Source organism: Boleophthalmus pectinirostris, unplaced genomic scaffold (assembly GCF_026225935.1).
Source record: "Boleophthalmus pectinirostris isolate CB_2022bp ecotype Guang Dong unplaced genomic scaffold, ASM2622593v1 HiC_scaffold_15, whole genome shotgun sequence".
Lineage (NCBI taxonomy): Eukaryota > Metazoa > Chordata > Actinopteri > Gobiiformes > Gobiidae > Boleophthalmus > Boleophthalmus pectinirostris.
The window spans coordinates 28865360-28882912 of NW_026571070.1; the positions used below are offsets into that span (position 1 = coordinate 28865360).

General features: G+C 38.8%; 1 protein-coding gene across 1 annotated transcript in view; it reads left to right on the forward strand.

Moving 5' to 3' along the window:
* The window catches only part of gpr158a (G protein-coupled receptor 158a), a 108268-nt gene that overhangs the window by 47614 nt on the left and 43101 nt on the right, over window positions 1–17553 (forward strand). Inside the window, exons 5-6 of the mRNA XM_055150829.1 lie at window positions 7487–7713; window positions 12242–12310. Coding sequence (XP_055006804.1) covers window positions 7487–7713; window positions 12242–12310 — 296 coding nt within the window. The remainder of the gene's footprint in view (window positions 1–7486; window positions 7714–12241; window positions 12311–17553) is intronic.

Genomic DNA, 17553 nt, shown 5'->3' on the forward strand with positions numbered 1-17553 from the left:
CCCTTTAGTTCTCCAGGTACTGCCAAGTTTATCAATCCCTATTTGCAATGTGGTTGTGGGTGGAGTTTAGGCGTTTAGTCCCACTTATATTATTAATATTATAACCAATTGTCCATTTATATTAGCCCTTTTATATTGTCTGTCACTTTCCAACCCTTTCTATAACTTGAATCTAATCCTATTCCAGCTGCCAGTCAACTGCAGGCCCCAACAAAGCCATGAGTCAACAGCGCCCAGCTCCTAAGTCCTTCTATTTGCAGATGAGCCGTAGCCCTGAGAAATGGGACGGCTTCTTTTTAAAGGCAAAATCCCTCAGATCTGGTAGACAATGGCCCTCAAAGCTCCTCAAAGTCTGGATCTGTCATGGGTTCTGTGCAGGGCCAAAGGGACAGCGCCGTGGGAGTCCTACAGCGAGTAAAGACAGGTCTATTAGAGGAGGACGGGAGGAGTTTTGACCCAGTTTGCGCAGGCTATAGAACTTTGTGTTAATGATTTTGACTTCACTTTGAGAGCGGATTTACACCTCGAGTTGTCCACTGAGACTGAACTATAAAATGTGTTTAAAAGAAGGAGAATTAAAACCTTAAAAAGTACGCAAGGTCAAAGGATGATAAATAAAGATTTATTAGAAGGAAGACTCTTTTAGTGTGAAAAACAGAACTAGTTAATTTTGAAACAGTTATTCCTCACTTACCTTATGCATTCAAAGCATCCTAAGTATTCATGACAATGAATTTATAAGTGGTTTTCACAACTTTCAGAGATGAACGCGGACTCTTGCTGTCATTTGCTGTCATGGTAAACCTGACATGCCAACGTATACTTCCTGATTACTGGACAACAAAACACTTTATAATCAGTTGCAGACAGCACACAGCAGACTTAGTTTGACCTCAAAAGCTGCTTATATGATGTATTTATTAGAGCAAGTCATATTTTTAAGTTAAATTTTAGCCATATGTTCAATAATGTTGTTAGCGTATGAATGTTTTTGGATTAGTGTTTTATATTTATAGGGTTCCCACTCTTTTTCACTGTCAAAATTTCTAAACTTTTTCATGACTTAAAGTGAATTTTCCATGACTTTACGGCACCTACTTGTGTAGGACTGATCAGACTTTTTGGGCTAAATATGAAATGTTAACCCTTTCCACTCACCTTATGGTTTGGGATTATAGTTTTTTAACATTCAAAATACTGTCAGTGCATTAATTGTCATCGCTTTTAAACAAAAGGCTCATACATTCAGAAATAATCATAATAGCCTCATGATAAGTTAACAGAGCGCTATAGTTGCGTGAAAGAGATTCTAAAATTCCATGACATTTTCAGAACTTTCATTGAATTTACACAACTCCATGACTTTTCGAGGCCTGGAAAAAGACATTTTCAATTTCCATGACTTTTCAAGGAGACACACATGAGGAACTAAAAGTAAGTTTAGAGTTACTTATTTTTAACACTTAAAACTGGATTCACAGCGCGGTTTTGAGGATTGGGTGTCATTATTTGCAGGTGTCATCATTTTCCATGACTGTGGGAACACTGTATTTACTTGTCAAAAAGAGCTGCAGATGACTCCATTGTTAACAGTTTAGTATGTATCGCCTCTAAAAGAGCATTCATTTTATTCATTATTTGGTCTTAAATTTAGCACAGTTTTGTTCTGATGTGGACTACATGCTGTTTAGCGCCCGGAAACCCACCCCAAAGTGTATGATCAGAATGAGGAGTACCTAGCTGGAAGACGAGCCAACTTAGTGTTATAGGCTCTTTTCACGCTTACGTCACAAACTAGAAAGACATTTGGAAACATGCGATTACAACTTCCAGTGTAGTTCCTGACACTCGCCGACCAACTGTGATCAAACCCACTGAAGTAAATGTGCCCAGCGGTAAAACAAAGACTGCATATGTATGTGCTGTTTGGAATCATCTGGAATTTGACACCCTCTTCTCATCTAATTGCATGCACCCAGTTCGCTCGGAGTTGTATGTCAGTGGGGAAAAGATGAAAACTGAGGTATGGTTGTAACTGCTGATTAGCCGAACATACTGGAACACTCTAATGACATGGAGATAAAGAAAACTGGGATATTTTCTCATTTTTCCTAGATTTTGTCAAACATACTACCGTGAACAGAACCCGCCAGAAGTTGTCATTGCATGTTTCCAAACGTCTTCCTGGTTTGTGATGTAAGCGTGAATAGAGCCTATAAGAATGTAAAGATATTTTGGTACGATACTTTCACTATATACATATCATATTGGCACTGTAATATTTTATAGAGGCTAACAAAATTGTGATTATGCTAGTTGTTAGGGGTGTAATGGGACATGTATTTGGGCCGAACCATTTCAGTACAAGACGTTTGGTTCCTTGCGCAGCATTGCATGAGTACCTCTACATGTGCAGCTACAGGGAAGGCTTGGCTCTTTAATATTCTCAAGGGAACTCATCCGTGATTGGGGTGGCAATGTTGCCCACAGCACTTTATAGTTAGGGAGGCCACCTTGAAAACAATTGGCCCCTGTCCTGACTACGTCGCTTCAAACCACATGAATCCTCGCAAAACTACAGTCGTCATGCTGCGTTCCTCACTTTCGCCTACTTGTTCTACTTGTTCCTTTTAAAATACCTTGACAAGCCTTTGGTTCTGTCAAAAGTAAAATTTAAAAGTTCTTAATACTAGTTATCTTTCATCTAGCCTGCACCGAAACAGACTAAAGGATCATGGTCTATTGCTGCACCAAAACTGTGAATTGAAGCAAATAGACTTGTAATTTGGTATATTGTGATGGCCCATGATATTATTGAGACTATATATAAAACTCCTTAAAACACCAGATTCTACCCTTTTCTCAAATCCAAATTTCTAGTTTCAACTGACCTCCCCAAGGAAACACTGTTCTTTTCTCCACCTGCTGTTGATGCGTTTGTGGTAGGGTGTGTGTGGTATGAGTGTGTGTGGTATGAGCGTGTGCGGCTGAGCTTGTGTGTTGACTTTGCGTATGGACACGTATAGATCGGCTCGGTGCTGTTGACATGATGTCGATGAATCCTTGTAAGGTCAGGGAGGGATAAGCTTCCATATACTCGGCTCTGTCATCCTGCCTCTTCATCTGCTCCGTCCTCACATCCCCCAGATCAATACAGCAAAGAGCACTACTACTCACTACTCACAGGCAAGAGTGGAGGCAAGAGTCAGGTTTAAGTTGGACCATGTGGTGATGTCTTCATTTCAGATAGAGGGCAGATATGAAAGTAGGTATAGACGTCATCGCCCAGAAAATCCACAAATATTGAAGTCCAGTTTTATGCCAAATATATTCACTGTTACTGTTACATGCTACTCCATAAACAGAGGTTGACTGTAGCGTAAAATAAAGGTAGTAAAGTAATGTACTTAAGTAAAAAATAGCATATATGTACTTTACTTTAGTACGTTTTAAAGTGGATCCTCTTTGCTTTTACTTCACTACATTTGAGATCATGTATTTGTACTTTCTACTCTACTGGACTGAAAAGTAAAAGTTTTTTCCATTATTGTCTGAGACCTGACGAAAAGGCTGGGGCTTACTTTGACAATGTTCATAGTCTGAGCAAACAAAAATATACAAATAAAAACTGCTATACAAAAAAATATCAAAAGTGCAGTTGTTACTATAGAACAAAATTTAGCACAAATCTTTATTAAAATCACTACATTTGAAGCTTTATTGGATCTCAAAGTCTGCATGAAATTCTGTTACTTTTTACTCTTTAAGTACGTTTTTAAATGGGTACATTAATACTTTTGCTTAAAGGGACAGTCCAGAATTTTGGACATAGGACCTCATTTCCTAGTGAGCCAGAGTGTTGGAGACGTGTGGAGACACTTTTTAAAATATTCCATCCAATCCTTGTATTTGCAGAGGTCACTGGTGTTAGGCTAGTGCATGTCAATGGCCATAGTTATGCTGCCACTAAAAACAGTCTTAAAACACTCCACAAAGCACTCAAAGCAAAACTATTATTATGCCAAACTGTTGATGTAAATGTCTGTGTTGATAGAATAATGTTTGAAATAAAACTAATCTTGCATCGCAGGAATCGTTGAGGGACTATTTTCTCAGCAGCAGCCGAATTTTACTGTCGGTAAGATAGGTGCTAGATGATATCAGTCCGCCGCTGCCAAGCTTTGTATCAGGAAGTACAACTCGCTACTACTGCTCAGACATATATCCTTCAAATGCAAGGTTAGTTTTATTTCAAAAATTTTTCCATCGACACAGATATTTACATTGACAGTCTGGCATAATAATAGATTTGCTTCGGGTGTTTTGTGGAGTGGGTAAGACTGTTTTTAGTGGCAGGATAACTATGGCCATTGACATGCACTAGTCTAGCACCAGCGACCTCTGTAAATACAAGGACTGGATGGAATATTCAAAAAGTGTCTCCACACGTCTCCAACACTCTGGCTCACTAGAAAATAAGGTTCTATGTCCAAAATTCAGGACTGTCTCTTTAAGTAGATTTTGTCATGTGATACTTTTACTTCAGTTTTTGTTTTTTTGTTTTTTTTTTTTGCTCAAGCATCTGTAAGTATCAACGTCACGTACTTCTTCCGCCACTGTCCATAAACTGAACAAGCTTCCCCTGCATTGTTCAGTTAATCACATTTGATATAGTTACTGTACTTGATTGGTATGACAGTAGCTCAGTTGGTAACAGTGTTTGTTCACTGATCCGAAAGTTTGAGGTTCGAATCCTTCTCTCGACGTAAACATCACTGTTTACGTTGAATGGTCAGATCCACTGGACAACAGGTTGGCCGGTGTGATTTCCAGCTCCCACAGATGAATGCTGTTGTTGTGTCCTTGGGCAAGACACTTAACCCACCTTGCCCCACTGGTGTATGTATGAGTTGGTGAGTGGTTTCTTGTTGTAAAGAGCTTTGAGTGGCTTGAAGTTGAAAAAGTGCTGTATAAAAATGTGACCATTTACCAAAGCCACTGACCCACAGGTTGGCAGTGCAATTCCGCCTCCTACGGATGAATGCTGTTGTTGTGTCCTTGGGCAAGGCACTTAACCCACCTTGCCCTCAGTGTCTGCGTGCACTAGTGTGTGAATGGGTGAGTGGTGCGCTATTGTAAAGTGCCTTGAGTGCCTTGAAGGTAGAACAGCGCTGGATAAAAATGTGACCATTTTATGATTTCCTGTCTTAAAATGTAAAAAAACAGATCTTGTTCATTTTAAATAGTTTGCAGCGGTCCAAAGTTATTCCTCACATACCGTATGCGTTCTGAGCGTTCTAATTATTCACCAGGATGAGTTTATAAGCGTTTTTCACAACCTGAACCTTCTCATTGGACAATAAAACGCTTTCATAAATTTCATAATCACCACACAGATTTGTCTATATGAAAATGTAAAGCTGTGGATTTGCAGAGGTAAGTAGAGATCTGCCCTAGTGAAGTCTGTGGTGTTTGCGGTGTTTTATGGTCCTGGAGCACAGTGTAATGATTGGACTGGGGCCTGATGAGCTTGTTCATCAATACCAACTATGGCCCTCACTCATTCTCCTCTTTAAATATTAGTGTTGGCTGGAGGGAGCATGGAGAGAGCGGGGATGTAAACACGGCCTGCTGCTTTCATCTGAGTCACAGCAAAACCTCCTCTGTGTTTTTATGCTCCATTCACTTTTAGAGCTCACATTTCCTTCATCACAGATAAAACGCTTAAACCTCAGCAGCTATTGTTGTTAGCCTCATTATGACCACTTCCCTCTTGAGATTTAAATCAATTGGGAACAAAAAGTCAAATTCAGGTTTCTGTTCATAAATACACACAGAGACATGAGATATGGTGCACAATCTGTTCATATAATATTTTTAAACAACAATCTTTAGTTTATTATACACTGCAAATAGTAATATAATATAAGAGAGATGAGGACTTGCAAGTCATGACTTGGATTCAAGTCAGATTTGAGTCACTATTTTTAGGACTTGAGACGTGACTTGATAAAATGGACTAAGACTTGGGATTCAACTTGGGATTTGACTTGGACTTTAGGCCCGTGACTTGAAAAGATTCGATGCTTCTCCTAAAAAAATGTATGTTTTTAGAAAATACTTTTCTCTTTACAGTTGATAAATGCAGTACTGTGATATTGTATCCTCAAATGTACTACAGTAATACACAGTATTATACAGTAATACATAGTACAGTGCAGTAAAACAGAGGGTACTACGGAGAACTACATGACAAAATAACTGTTATTTAGCACTTTTAAATCTGTATTCTTTCTATTCTGACCATAATGATTCACATTATGAATAATTTCTTATTCATATCTTATTCATATATAAATAAACCATGACTTTTTAAGTACAGTTTAGTTTAAAATTCATATAAATTGCAAAAATCTAAGCTATATTTGGTGCTTTGGTTTAAAGACTTGAAATGACTTGAAGCTCAAAGCAGACGACTTGGACTTGACTTGGATTTATGGGACAGTGACTCAAGACTCGACTTGGACTTGCCTGTCTTTGACTTGGGACTTGAATTGGACTTGAGGTCAAAGATTTGAGACTTACTTGAGACTTGCAAAACAACAACTTGGTCTCATCTCTGTACTATAATAATAAGAAGAATCAAAGAACATAATTTATGTGACAACAACAACAAATAAATCTGCCTGAGGTGGAGCTAACTACACTGAAACTACTCTGAAACTAACGCACCTACTTGTTTACAGTGTCTGTTTGTTTATTTGCTCGCTCTATTGAACTGCACGAGTAGTGTAGTTCACAAGTGTGAACTGCCCCTGAGTCATATTTGCATAATCGTTCAGGCCCCTGATGGGTGCTCTCACACCTTTTAGCATATTGGATATTAGCGTACGGGTTATTAGCATACTGGTTATTAGCATACTGGCTATCACTTTCCTTGTTTTGATTTAGGTCTGAGGATGGGGCTGTTAATAGGAGATAAATGATGTCTAAGCTCCACATTTCAAAGATGGATTGTCATTCAAAAATAGCCTTTTTAACTCCCGTCTCAAACCATTTCTTTTCTCTGACTAAGATCTGTACTTTACTGTCCTCAAAGGTGGTTAGAGGCAGAGTCAATAGCTGGTTGGAGGATTGAATCTGTTTTTTCCACACACACTTGATTGTAGTGGGAACGGTACCCCAAAATGTCAAAACTGTATACAATGAGCACAGGTTAGTGCTCATGTTAAAACAAATAAAAGATCACCGAGAAGCATAAGACGCACACTGAGAGAATATTTTGTTGAGTTATGTTTTTTACTACATGATACCATATATCTTGCATTATATATTTGATCTCTTCTGTTCGTATATCAAGAAAGGAGTCAACACAAAGAAAAAAAAATGACATTGAATAAGAAGGTGTGTCCAACCCTTTGACTGGTAGTGTATATAAACCATAATACTCTTGAATATTATACCTGTCATTCTTGTCTTGTTACAGGGTTGGATAAGAGTGGCAGAGTGGTCGACAGTGGTCCAAACGCAGATGAAGCCTGGTCTAGTGACTGTCTGCCCTGTGCTCCGGGCTGTACCTTCTGTAAGGACGATACCCCCTGTGTGACCCGGGAGGACGGGGCTCTGAGGCTGGCTGTGCTGGGCTTCCAGTGCCTCTGCATGCTGCTCCTCTTCATCAGCATGGTCATCATCTACCACTACAGGAGGAACAAGGTACTCAAGAGTCACTTCTAAAGTGCTGTTTGTGCTAGTTTGAGGTGTCTTTACTTTTTTTGATGGCCACTTCTCATGGCCCAGAAATGTACTAGATTGTCCTTATTCTTACATGGAAATTCCAAGTGACTATAGGTCCCATATTGCCCTATTTTCTCTCATCTATGTTCTAATGTTGTTCATCACAAACAGACCTGGAGGTGTGGGTTTTTTTTTCATTCACACATGTTTAAAACTTGCCTGAACAAATTCAGACTCATCTCTGTCTGTATAACAAATACAGAGAGATATCCTTCTGGATTTCCAGGCAAGTTTAAAACACAAATCCTGCAAATTTAGTTTGAGTTATCTCAAAGTGAAAACACTCTGTTCCACTTTGTGATGTCATGTGGTAAGCTAATAGAGGAAGTCTTTCACTGTGTTTTTAAACTTCATACTGTTTCACTAGAATCATTTGGATGATTTTAGACCAAGATTTATCAGTTTCTACTAAACTCAAGTTAAAAGGAGCTGTTAACTTGAAAACTATATCTTCATGATATCACAATGTGGAAAAGAGCATTTTGAGCTACGAAAAGTATTTGATCAGTAATACTTTTGTCAAATTAACAGACTTGAATTTCTCCTTTGAGATGGATCCTACCTGAAAGACTGAGGGATTAGACAAACATCTTGAGATTTGGAGATGTAGACAGAATAATAAGAAAGAATTACTCAAACCTGTGTGAATGAAACAAAACACAACTCCAGGTCCTTTTTTGAAGAGATACCAACATTCTAACATGACTTAAAACTCACAGTTTTGTGTAATATAGGACTGTATTCGATTTGTTTTATGGAGGGGTGTCCAAACTATGGCTTGGGGGCCAAATTTGGCCCTCAGACAAATTTTTCTTGGCTTTTCAGTTTGAGAGAAGAACTCAGCATAAATATGCAGGTTGTGTTAACCAGGACTGAACTAGGACTGAACCAGGAGTAAACCAGGACAGGACCAGGACTAAACCAGTGTCATTAGCGGAGTATAAATATATGGACACCACAGTTGCTGAACCGATCACCTCTGCTGATAACATTTGTGTAATAAATACACTAAAGTCACTCTCTCAACCTGGTCTGCCAAAGTTCCGGGAAAAGGTACTTGTTTATCGGGCAACAGACGCCCTGGACAGGAGACAAGAATTTTTCTCCCGTTTGTCCACAGTGTCCAAGAGGCACGTTGGGGCATCTAAATTCAAATGCAAACGTGTCCAACTAGAGGTGCTCGGCGTGTTTTTTGGTGCTCTGGTCTGAACGGACCTTTAAGCTACCTTTTGCAAAGTTTCACATCTTACATCTGTGGGTAAAAGAATGAAATCATTTTACAGATCTTCATGGAGTCTTAATGATAACTTTAATATAGACATTACACATTAAACAAACATATTAGTATCATATGAAAGCAGTAGTGGTGGTCTGTAGTCTCTCCTTTTACAGACCTATTATTCAGAATGCCCCATCTGCCCGTGCTGTGCTCTCTGAAAGCCCCTGAAGGCCTCGTGTCAATTAGGCCACTGTCTGTTGTTACATTTATCACATGAGAGGTGCACAGAGTGGCGGCACTGTCAAGAAAAGCCCTACGGCGGAACTTTCTTTTACTGGACCCACCATATTCCGTTCTATTCAAAAACCGCGCCTGTCGTCTACCAGCGCCCCGGGGCCCATATGCACTCAAAAGGTCTGCCCAAAGTGAAGGCCATTTTGTAAGATGGATGGAATTATGTAATGAAGATGTCTCGTATGTGCTTGGTCCTATAGGAGACACATGTAAGGGGAGAGAGAGTGCATTTATAGGAATAGCTTTTATGTTTAGTTGGTGACGTCTTGCTACATATTTTTATCTCTTGTTTAGCAGTTTATCATAATAGTAGGGTTGTCATCGACTTAAGAAATTCTTGGACTAAAGACGTCCTGCTGATCGATTTGTCAACCAAAAAGGGGGCATGGCAAAAACTCTTCGACAATTCATTACTTCTATGGTCTGACCATGTAACTGCACTCATAATACTACAACTGTGAAAGAGTTCATGCAAAAAGAACTATTTATGCAGAAAAATACTAAGGAAAGGGTGTATTTATTAAGAAAGAGGCAGATTAAACTAGAGATCGACTAGAGATTTTTTTTTTTTTCATGACTGATGCCGATACTGGTTGTTTAGACGCCAGAGAGGGCAATGATTGATAAGCTCTTGGACCGATATGTAGTGCCATTTTTTATTATTTTTGCTAAATTATGTAATTTAAATTTATGACAAACTCACACACAGTCCTTTTTTTACCACATACCTTTAAGAGAACTCTGCAGTCACATTTTGTGCTGGGGTTGTGTGAATGAAACAAAACACAACTCCTTATGATGTGATAAGGAAACAATATTACAACACAGAGGAGAAAATAGCGTAATATTGACCCTTTAAGGCCGATATCTGATATGTTTAAAAGTGCTAATATCTGCGTACACCACTATTATTTTCTGATTCATCATACATTAAAAACAGTTTATAATTGGATACAAACAGCACACAGTGGTCTCATTTCGACCCTGACAGCTGCTTTAATCTGTACTGGGACTAAACAAATGGTATTTTATTACTGTTTTCTTTGGACTATAAGTCTCTCCAGAATATAAGTCGCACCAGCCAAAAATGCATAATGAAGAAGAAAAACACATATAAGTTGCACCGAACTAGGGGTGGGTGATATATTGATATTTTAAATATATCGAGATAGTTTTTAAACTCGATATGAATTCTGACATATCGTATATATCGATATAATGCTTATATTCAATTCTGATTTTGCCGTTTCGCTTGTTTGTCTTCTCTCTCGTCGCCTCCGCCTCCCTGATTTTGTTCGCTCGTGTCTCCTTCACTCCTCACTACCGCCGTGAACGCCGAAAGTTGGTGCCAGTGAAAAGCTTCAAGCACCACGAACATTTTCCACCATTTACAGACAAAACCATCAGCAGCACATCCTCCTATTCCACCGAGTCGCGTCCTTTAGCCCGAAAGAAGCTGAACGAGCTGAGCTGCAGGAGAAGTGCGCTGTTTATGCAAATGAGCCATGCGCTTAAGTTTCGTTTCTGTAAAATGTAAACACACGTGCGCAAAACTGCATTAAACACATTATTATCGCAAACGGGCTGATGTGGCTCTAGAGTCGTTATGCTTTATATATTGTAAAGTTTAGCAATGTAAAGTTTATTTATGCAGAAGATTTTAATTAATAATCTGCTGCAGTGTCACTTGTACAATAGTGTTTGGAATCGTTGGGTTTGATCTGCAGTGGATTGTGGGATTAAACCTCAGAGCTCCTTATGTTGGATAATAACATGGATCTATTAAAATAAGGAACATTCTGAGCTTCTTCTGCTAAATGAGCTCATGGTTCTGGTTCTGGTTTGGATAACAGAGTTAATGCAAAGATGAGCTTGTGTTGAGTTGGTTTATTTATGAATGAAAAGAAGGAAATATGTATTATTTCTTTTATTTTACAGTTAAATTATTATTTATGTAATTAGGGTTTTTTGTAATCTTAAATGTTCCTATATGAACTGCCGACCTCTTACACTAAAAAAAGGACCTTGTGGAATTTGGCAGATTTGTTTTTGCAAGTTTTCATTTTTAGGGGGTTATTTTTTCTTGAACATATATCGAGATATATATTGTATATCGAGATATAGCAAAATATATCGAGATATATTTTTTGATCCATATTGCCCAGCCCTACACCGAACTATAAGTCGCACTTTTTGGGGGAAATTTATTTTGTAAAATCAGAGACCAGGAACTGACATTTCATCATGAAAGTCAAGTTCTAGTAATAACAATAGAAGACAGAACAACAGACTGTTAACGTCACATATGAACAGTTCTCCAGATAACTATAGCATAAACAACAGAACAGAACAAGTTTACCAAACTCTCCATCTCACTCCAAATCAATTAATCCATTGAATTCTTCATCCTCTGTATCACTTCTGAGCAACTCGGCGACCTCCAGAGGTAAACAGAGCGCCGCTTCCTCTTCTGTGTAGCTGTCGTCAGACTCAGCATCAGTTCCAGTTAGAATTATTCCAGCCTTTCTGAATCCTGACAGGATGGTTTCAGTTGTCTTTATAATTTTGTTTAATTTTTTAATTTTCAGTGGTACAGAAATAATGGTGCAATCGAATGACATGATACAGACAGGACACCAGCTCTTTCTGCAGGAGACATGCGCAGTAGAGCCAAGTGACAGTGGTGCATGAGTAACAGGAGCAGCAGATACTGACACACAAGACGAGAGCCTCTCGTGACTGTCAGTGTGAAAATTTTAATATATAATTCGCACCAGAGTATAAATCGCAGGAAACACTGAACCCATTAAAAAAGTGTGAATTATTGTCCAAAAAATACAGTACATGGAAAAATCACGTACAGCCCCTTAAACCATTTTTTGCAATGTCTATAATATGATGTGTTCAGTAATTATACTTGTGTGTGTTCTTCAGAGCATCCGAGCTTCAGGCCTGGTTCTCCTGGAGGCCATTTTGTGTGGAGCCCTTCTTCTCTACTTCCCGGTGAGTCCCATTAACTCATTTTACATTCAATAGTGGCTTTTACCCAAAATGAACACCATATCATACACTTCTGTCATAGAATCCTGCAGGTTATTAGCTGGACACTTGATAGATGTTACTCATTCTGAAATGTGGGATATAATCAACACATTTTGGATATTATTTGAATGAATGTAGACACAAAACAGGAAAGTTTGCTTCAAAAATGATTTATACTAAAATACAGAAATAGTGGAAATGTGGCAAAGTAGTTGTGACATACATACCATACCATCATTCCATCAATCAGTTACCTGTAATGTTAATTTTATATTCTGGCATATTGCAAAATTGGTTTCACGTTAGGCGCTGTACCAGATTTTTTTTTGCCGTGACTATAAAGCTCACGACAACTAGTATGCTAATGCACACTTCCTGATTATGGGACAAGAAAATGCTTTATAATTAGATACATACAGCACTTAGCAGACTTATTTTGACCCCAAGAGCTGCTCATACAATATATCTGTACTGGGCAAGACACATTTTGTTCAGATACATGGAAAAAACATTATGTACAAGACCTTTAAGGTAGTTGTTTTTGGTTGGTGTATCTTACAAATCAATAATTAATCAGCTACCACCATGTACACTCTAGTAATTACTAATAAGTTGTATATTATTACAAGTATTACTATTCTTAAAGGTCCTATATTATGCAAAATTGACTGTTACAATGTTGCTACCTCGTCAAAAACAGACCTGGAGTTGTGTTTTGTTTCAGTCACACATGTTTGAGTAATCTTTTATTATTAGTTTGTCTACATCTCCAAAGCTCAGATTGCTCTGCTCCACCTTGTGATGTCATGACGTGGTAGTTTGACAGAAGAACAATGAAACAAAACACAACTCCAGATCTGTTTGTGATGAAGAAACAACATTAGAACTTAGATCAGAAAACAGCACAATATGGGTCCGTTAATACAACTTCAACTGCATTTTCCAACAAATCCATAAAACTTCATTCAGCGGCTCGGATAATACATTGAAATGCAGGACTGTTAGTAGTAGAGACAGTACGTTCCCGGAGGCAAAGGAGTAGGCGGAGGACAGGGTAAAGTGTGAGTGAGCATAGAACTGGAGCTACAGAATGTCTCATTATTGCAACATGAGTAATCAATAAAAAGGCTTCCGCTATCGGCGCTCTCGCTTTCCCATGGATGAGGATGGAGCCAAGTTTTAGTGAGCTTAGACAATCTGAAATAGCATGAAGCATAGCAATTTGTAGAATACTGCATTTTTTTTTTATTAGAAAACCATACATAGAGGCTCAGGGTAGGTGAAGGGTACTGCTAGACTAAACCAGGTCCATTATCGCTATAGAAACTGCATTCAGATTTTTTGCAGTTGGTTTGTTGTGGTGTAAACTTCTGGAGTAGAGAATATTAGTATGGAGCGAAATCCAAATCCACTTTATTTCTATTTTACAAACAAAGAAGACAACAAAATTCAGTCAAATTAAAAAAAAAAAGCACTATAACACACTATTAAAGTAAAAAAAAAAATACAAGTAAATGTGTAAAATAAATACCTAAAATATCTTTTTTAATGTATTTATTTTGGGCAAGTAAAGATTTACATTCTTATACAATGGAACATATAACATAAGTGAAAGGCGACAATGTTTCAATGTAACATTAGTTGGAACCAGAGTTGATGGAGTCGGAAGCGCTCCCTTGCTCACTTCCTATTTGGAACGTGGCAGCTAGCAGGTTAGCTATGTCCATTTATATATACAGTCTTTCATTTTTTGTCAAAGTCCTCATGTTTTTTTTGCGTTTTTCTATTTAATATGACAAATCCAACAGGGATATAGAAAACACAGAAATTTATACCGCTACTCTGACAATTAGACGTCAATGAGTGCGTTCATATGCACATCAGTATCCCGGTTATGATCAGGTTTTTTTTTACGGTAGCTGGTATTTTACAATAGTAACCAGGATACTGTGGCATGTATACACAGTACCTGGTTACTGCAACATAAAGTTGAGTGCGCATGCGCCCAAGAGGCAAACACTTTTCAGTCTTTTCACAACAACAGTAGCCAAAATAAATAAAGTGACCAACATAAATAAAGTGACCATATATGAGTGAAATGACTGCACTAAATCTGCACACGTACAATCTGCACTCATACGACCTGCACTCGTATGATCACTGAAAAGTTAAACATGAACCATCTCCTATACGATATGACAGAACAGACTCACCATCATCAACACATCCTCTGTCACAGAGAAAACACATATAATTCACTAAATTGTGTCCTTTAGTCCGACAGAAGATGAACCGCATCAGGGCACAAGGAGCGAGCTGTTTTTATCACCGTTTATAGGTTATGCAAATGAGCCATGTGGTTTTAAGTTTTGTTTCTGTAAATCATAAACAAATATGTGAAAAGCTGAATTATATTATCAAACGGGCTGATGTGGCTCTATAGTGGTTATGGTTTATATGTTGTAAAGTTGGGTTTATTTATGCAGAAGATTTTTATTAAGAATCTGCTGATGTGTAGAACTTGTACAATGTTTGGAAACGTTCAGTTTGATCTATGCAGTGGATTATATCTTACCGTTGGTTAGGAGCCTCTCGAGCTTCCTCTGCTAAAGGAGCTCATGGTTGGTATTTTTCCTGGTTTATTAAATTAAATTAAGTTCATTTTTGCACTTGCGCATTTGTAACATTCTGTCAGGAAACTGGAATACTCCATTTGATCATGTACACAGGGATATAAGGATGCTGGTTTCTCAGTGCACATGTAAACAGCATATCCAGAATACTAACATAACTAGAATATGGCTAATAACCGGGATGCTGATGTGCATGTAAACACACTCAATGTCTAAATAGCGGCACATCGGAATAGCAATGGGTCACCAGTGGCAATAATTGTTGTTGTGTCCTTAGGCAAGGCAGTTCACTCACATTGCCTACTATAAAAGTGGTGTGACATTCACTTCCGTCAGTCTGTCCCAGGGCAGCTGTGGCTACAATAGTACTTATCACCATCACAGAGCACAACTTTTACCTGTCCTGTCCAGTTCACAAACCTCGAGTGAGTAATCCACGTCTTATTTAACACTCCTCGGGACAAACTGCTGCTGAACTATTGTTACCATTAAAACCTGTCCACGTGATGCTCCTCGCCCACCTACAACTTATTGATCCAAGAGGCCAACCTGACTCCTCTCTCTCTCCCTCTTTGTCTCTATCAGTTTTCTATCCCTCTCTCCCCGTCTCTTCCGCTCTCTCTGCCCCCTCCCTCGCTCAGGGCACTGGGTAATTGCGCTTTAGTTGCAATCACGTCGGCCTGTTTGCTCGGCCCAGCAGTGAGGGCCCGCTGTAATTAAAGCCAACTGATTCAGAGCGCCCTAATCAATGCAATTTGCCGCGACAAGGTGCAGGAATGTAATGATGTCAGAGAATGGACAGATGAGTTAAAAAAAGAAAAGAGAGAAGGAAGGAAAGAGAGAGCGAGGAAAGTGGTGTCAGGTTATTGCGGCTGTATCCAGCTGGGGTAGTGATGACATCAAGGCTAAAATTAGCTCCTCTGTGCTGGTGGAGAGAGAGGGAGAGAGGGAGGAAGGGAGGAGGGGAGGAGGAGAGGAGGGAGAGAGCGAGGAAGGAGGGAGATAGAGAGAAAGAGCACACGTTCATTGCTCTTCAAATACATTGGGATTGTATTGATGTACTGAAAGAGGAGTAGTGATATTACAAGACAAAGGGAATACTAATTGCGACATAATTTATGCTTTAAACTGTATTACCACTTACTACTACTACTACTACTACTACTACTACTACTACTACTACTACTACTACTACTACTACTACCACTACTGCTACTACTATTACCACCACTACTACTACCACTATTACTACTACCGCTACTACTACCACCTCACTACTACTACTACTACTACTACTACTACTACTGCTACTACTACTACTTCTACTACAACTTTTACTACTACCACTACTTCTACTCTGACTACCACCTCACTATTGTTGCTGCTGCTGCTACTACTACTACTACTACTACTACTACTACTACTACTACTTACTATTACTATTACTACTACTACTACTTCTACTACTACTTCTACTACTTCTGCTACTACTGCTACTTCTACTCTTGCCTGCAGCTTGCCCATTACTGCTCCCTGAACTACCAGCATCTCTACTACTACAGCTTCTATTCCTACTACTACTACTACTACTATTATTAGTACTTTGTCTACTGCTCCTACTATCTGTAATACTAATACGGGAGGTAGCAGTAGTAGTACCACTATGACAGCTACCGTAACTACCACCACCTCCACCATTACTACTATTACTTCTAGCCAATGCACCCCACGAATATTACTACTACAGCCTCTACTGCTAAACCTACTAGTATGTCTGTGATTCTTGGGGCCACAATTTTTCAATGTAAAGCCAATTGGCGGCAGAGTTGATGGAGCCGGAAGCGCGTCCATGCTCACTTCCTATTTGGAACGCGGTGTTTTTGTCAAATTCCTCATGTCTTCTTTTTGTTTTTCTGTTTCAAAATGACAAATCCAACAGGGAATCATATTGACATATCCATATTTGCTGCATGCGACTGTCCCCCTCCTCATGCTATTCAGATCTAAAAATAACTCCACACATTGTCCCACGTGACGCTTCTATTTTAAATAATTCCTTTGTTACTGAGCATCCCGTGTGCTATTGCTTTGTACCTAATACCATTTTTTCCAATTTTCTGTCCTTTCCCCTGAACGTCTCCTGCCACGACTTAGATAAAGAATGAATTCAAACTGCTCTAAAACGGGTTATTTTGGTTTTCTTTTTATGGGAGAAGAGGAGAATAGATTTGGACATGCTTTGGTGGGTTTGAATGGAATGCCTGGATTAGCTGGTGGGGAGGCTTAGGCTGGTGGACAATGTTGTTTTTCTTCCAGTCAAAACAAGAATGTTATGCTAGAATGTCAACAGTCGGAAACACAGGAGAAAATGGAAGTGTCTGTGTGTTTTGGATTGTGGCGATCAAAGGTATTGATTTTCGTGCATGTAGCAAAAATGAAATATAATAGAAATAAAATGATAATAAAATGTAGTGGTTTGCAAAATTTCAACCAATATTTATTCTGGACGTAACATGAACAATATATGTCAATGGTAGAACCTGTAGCTAGAGTTTTAAAGGTGCACTATGG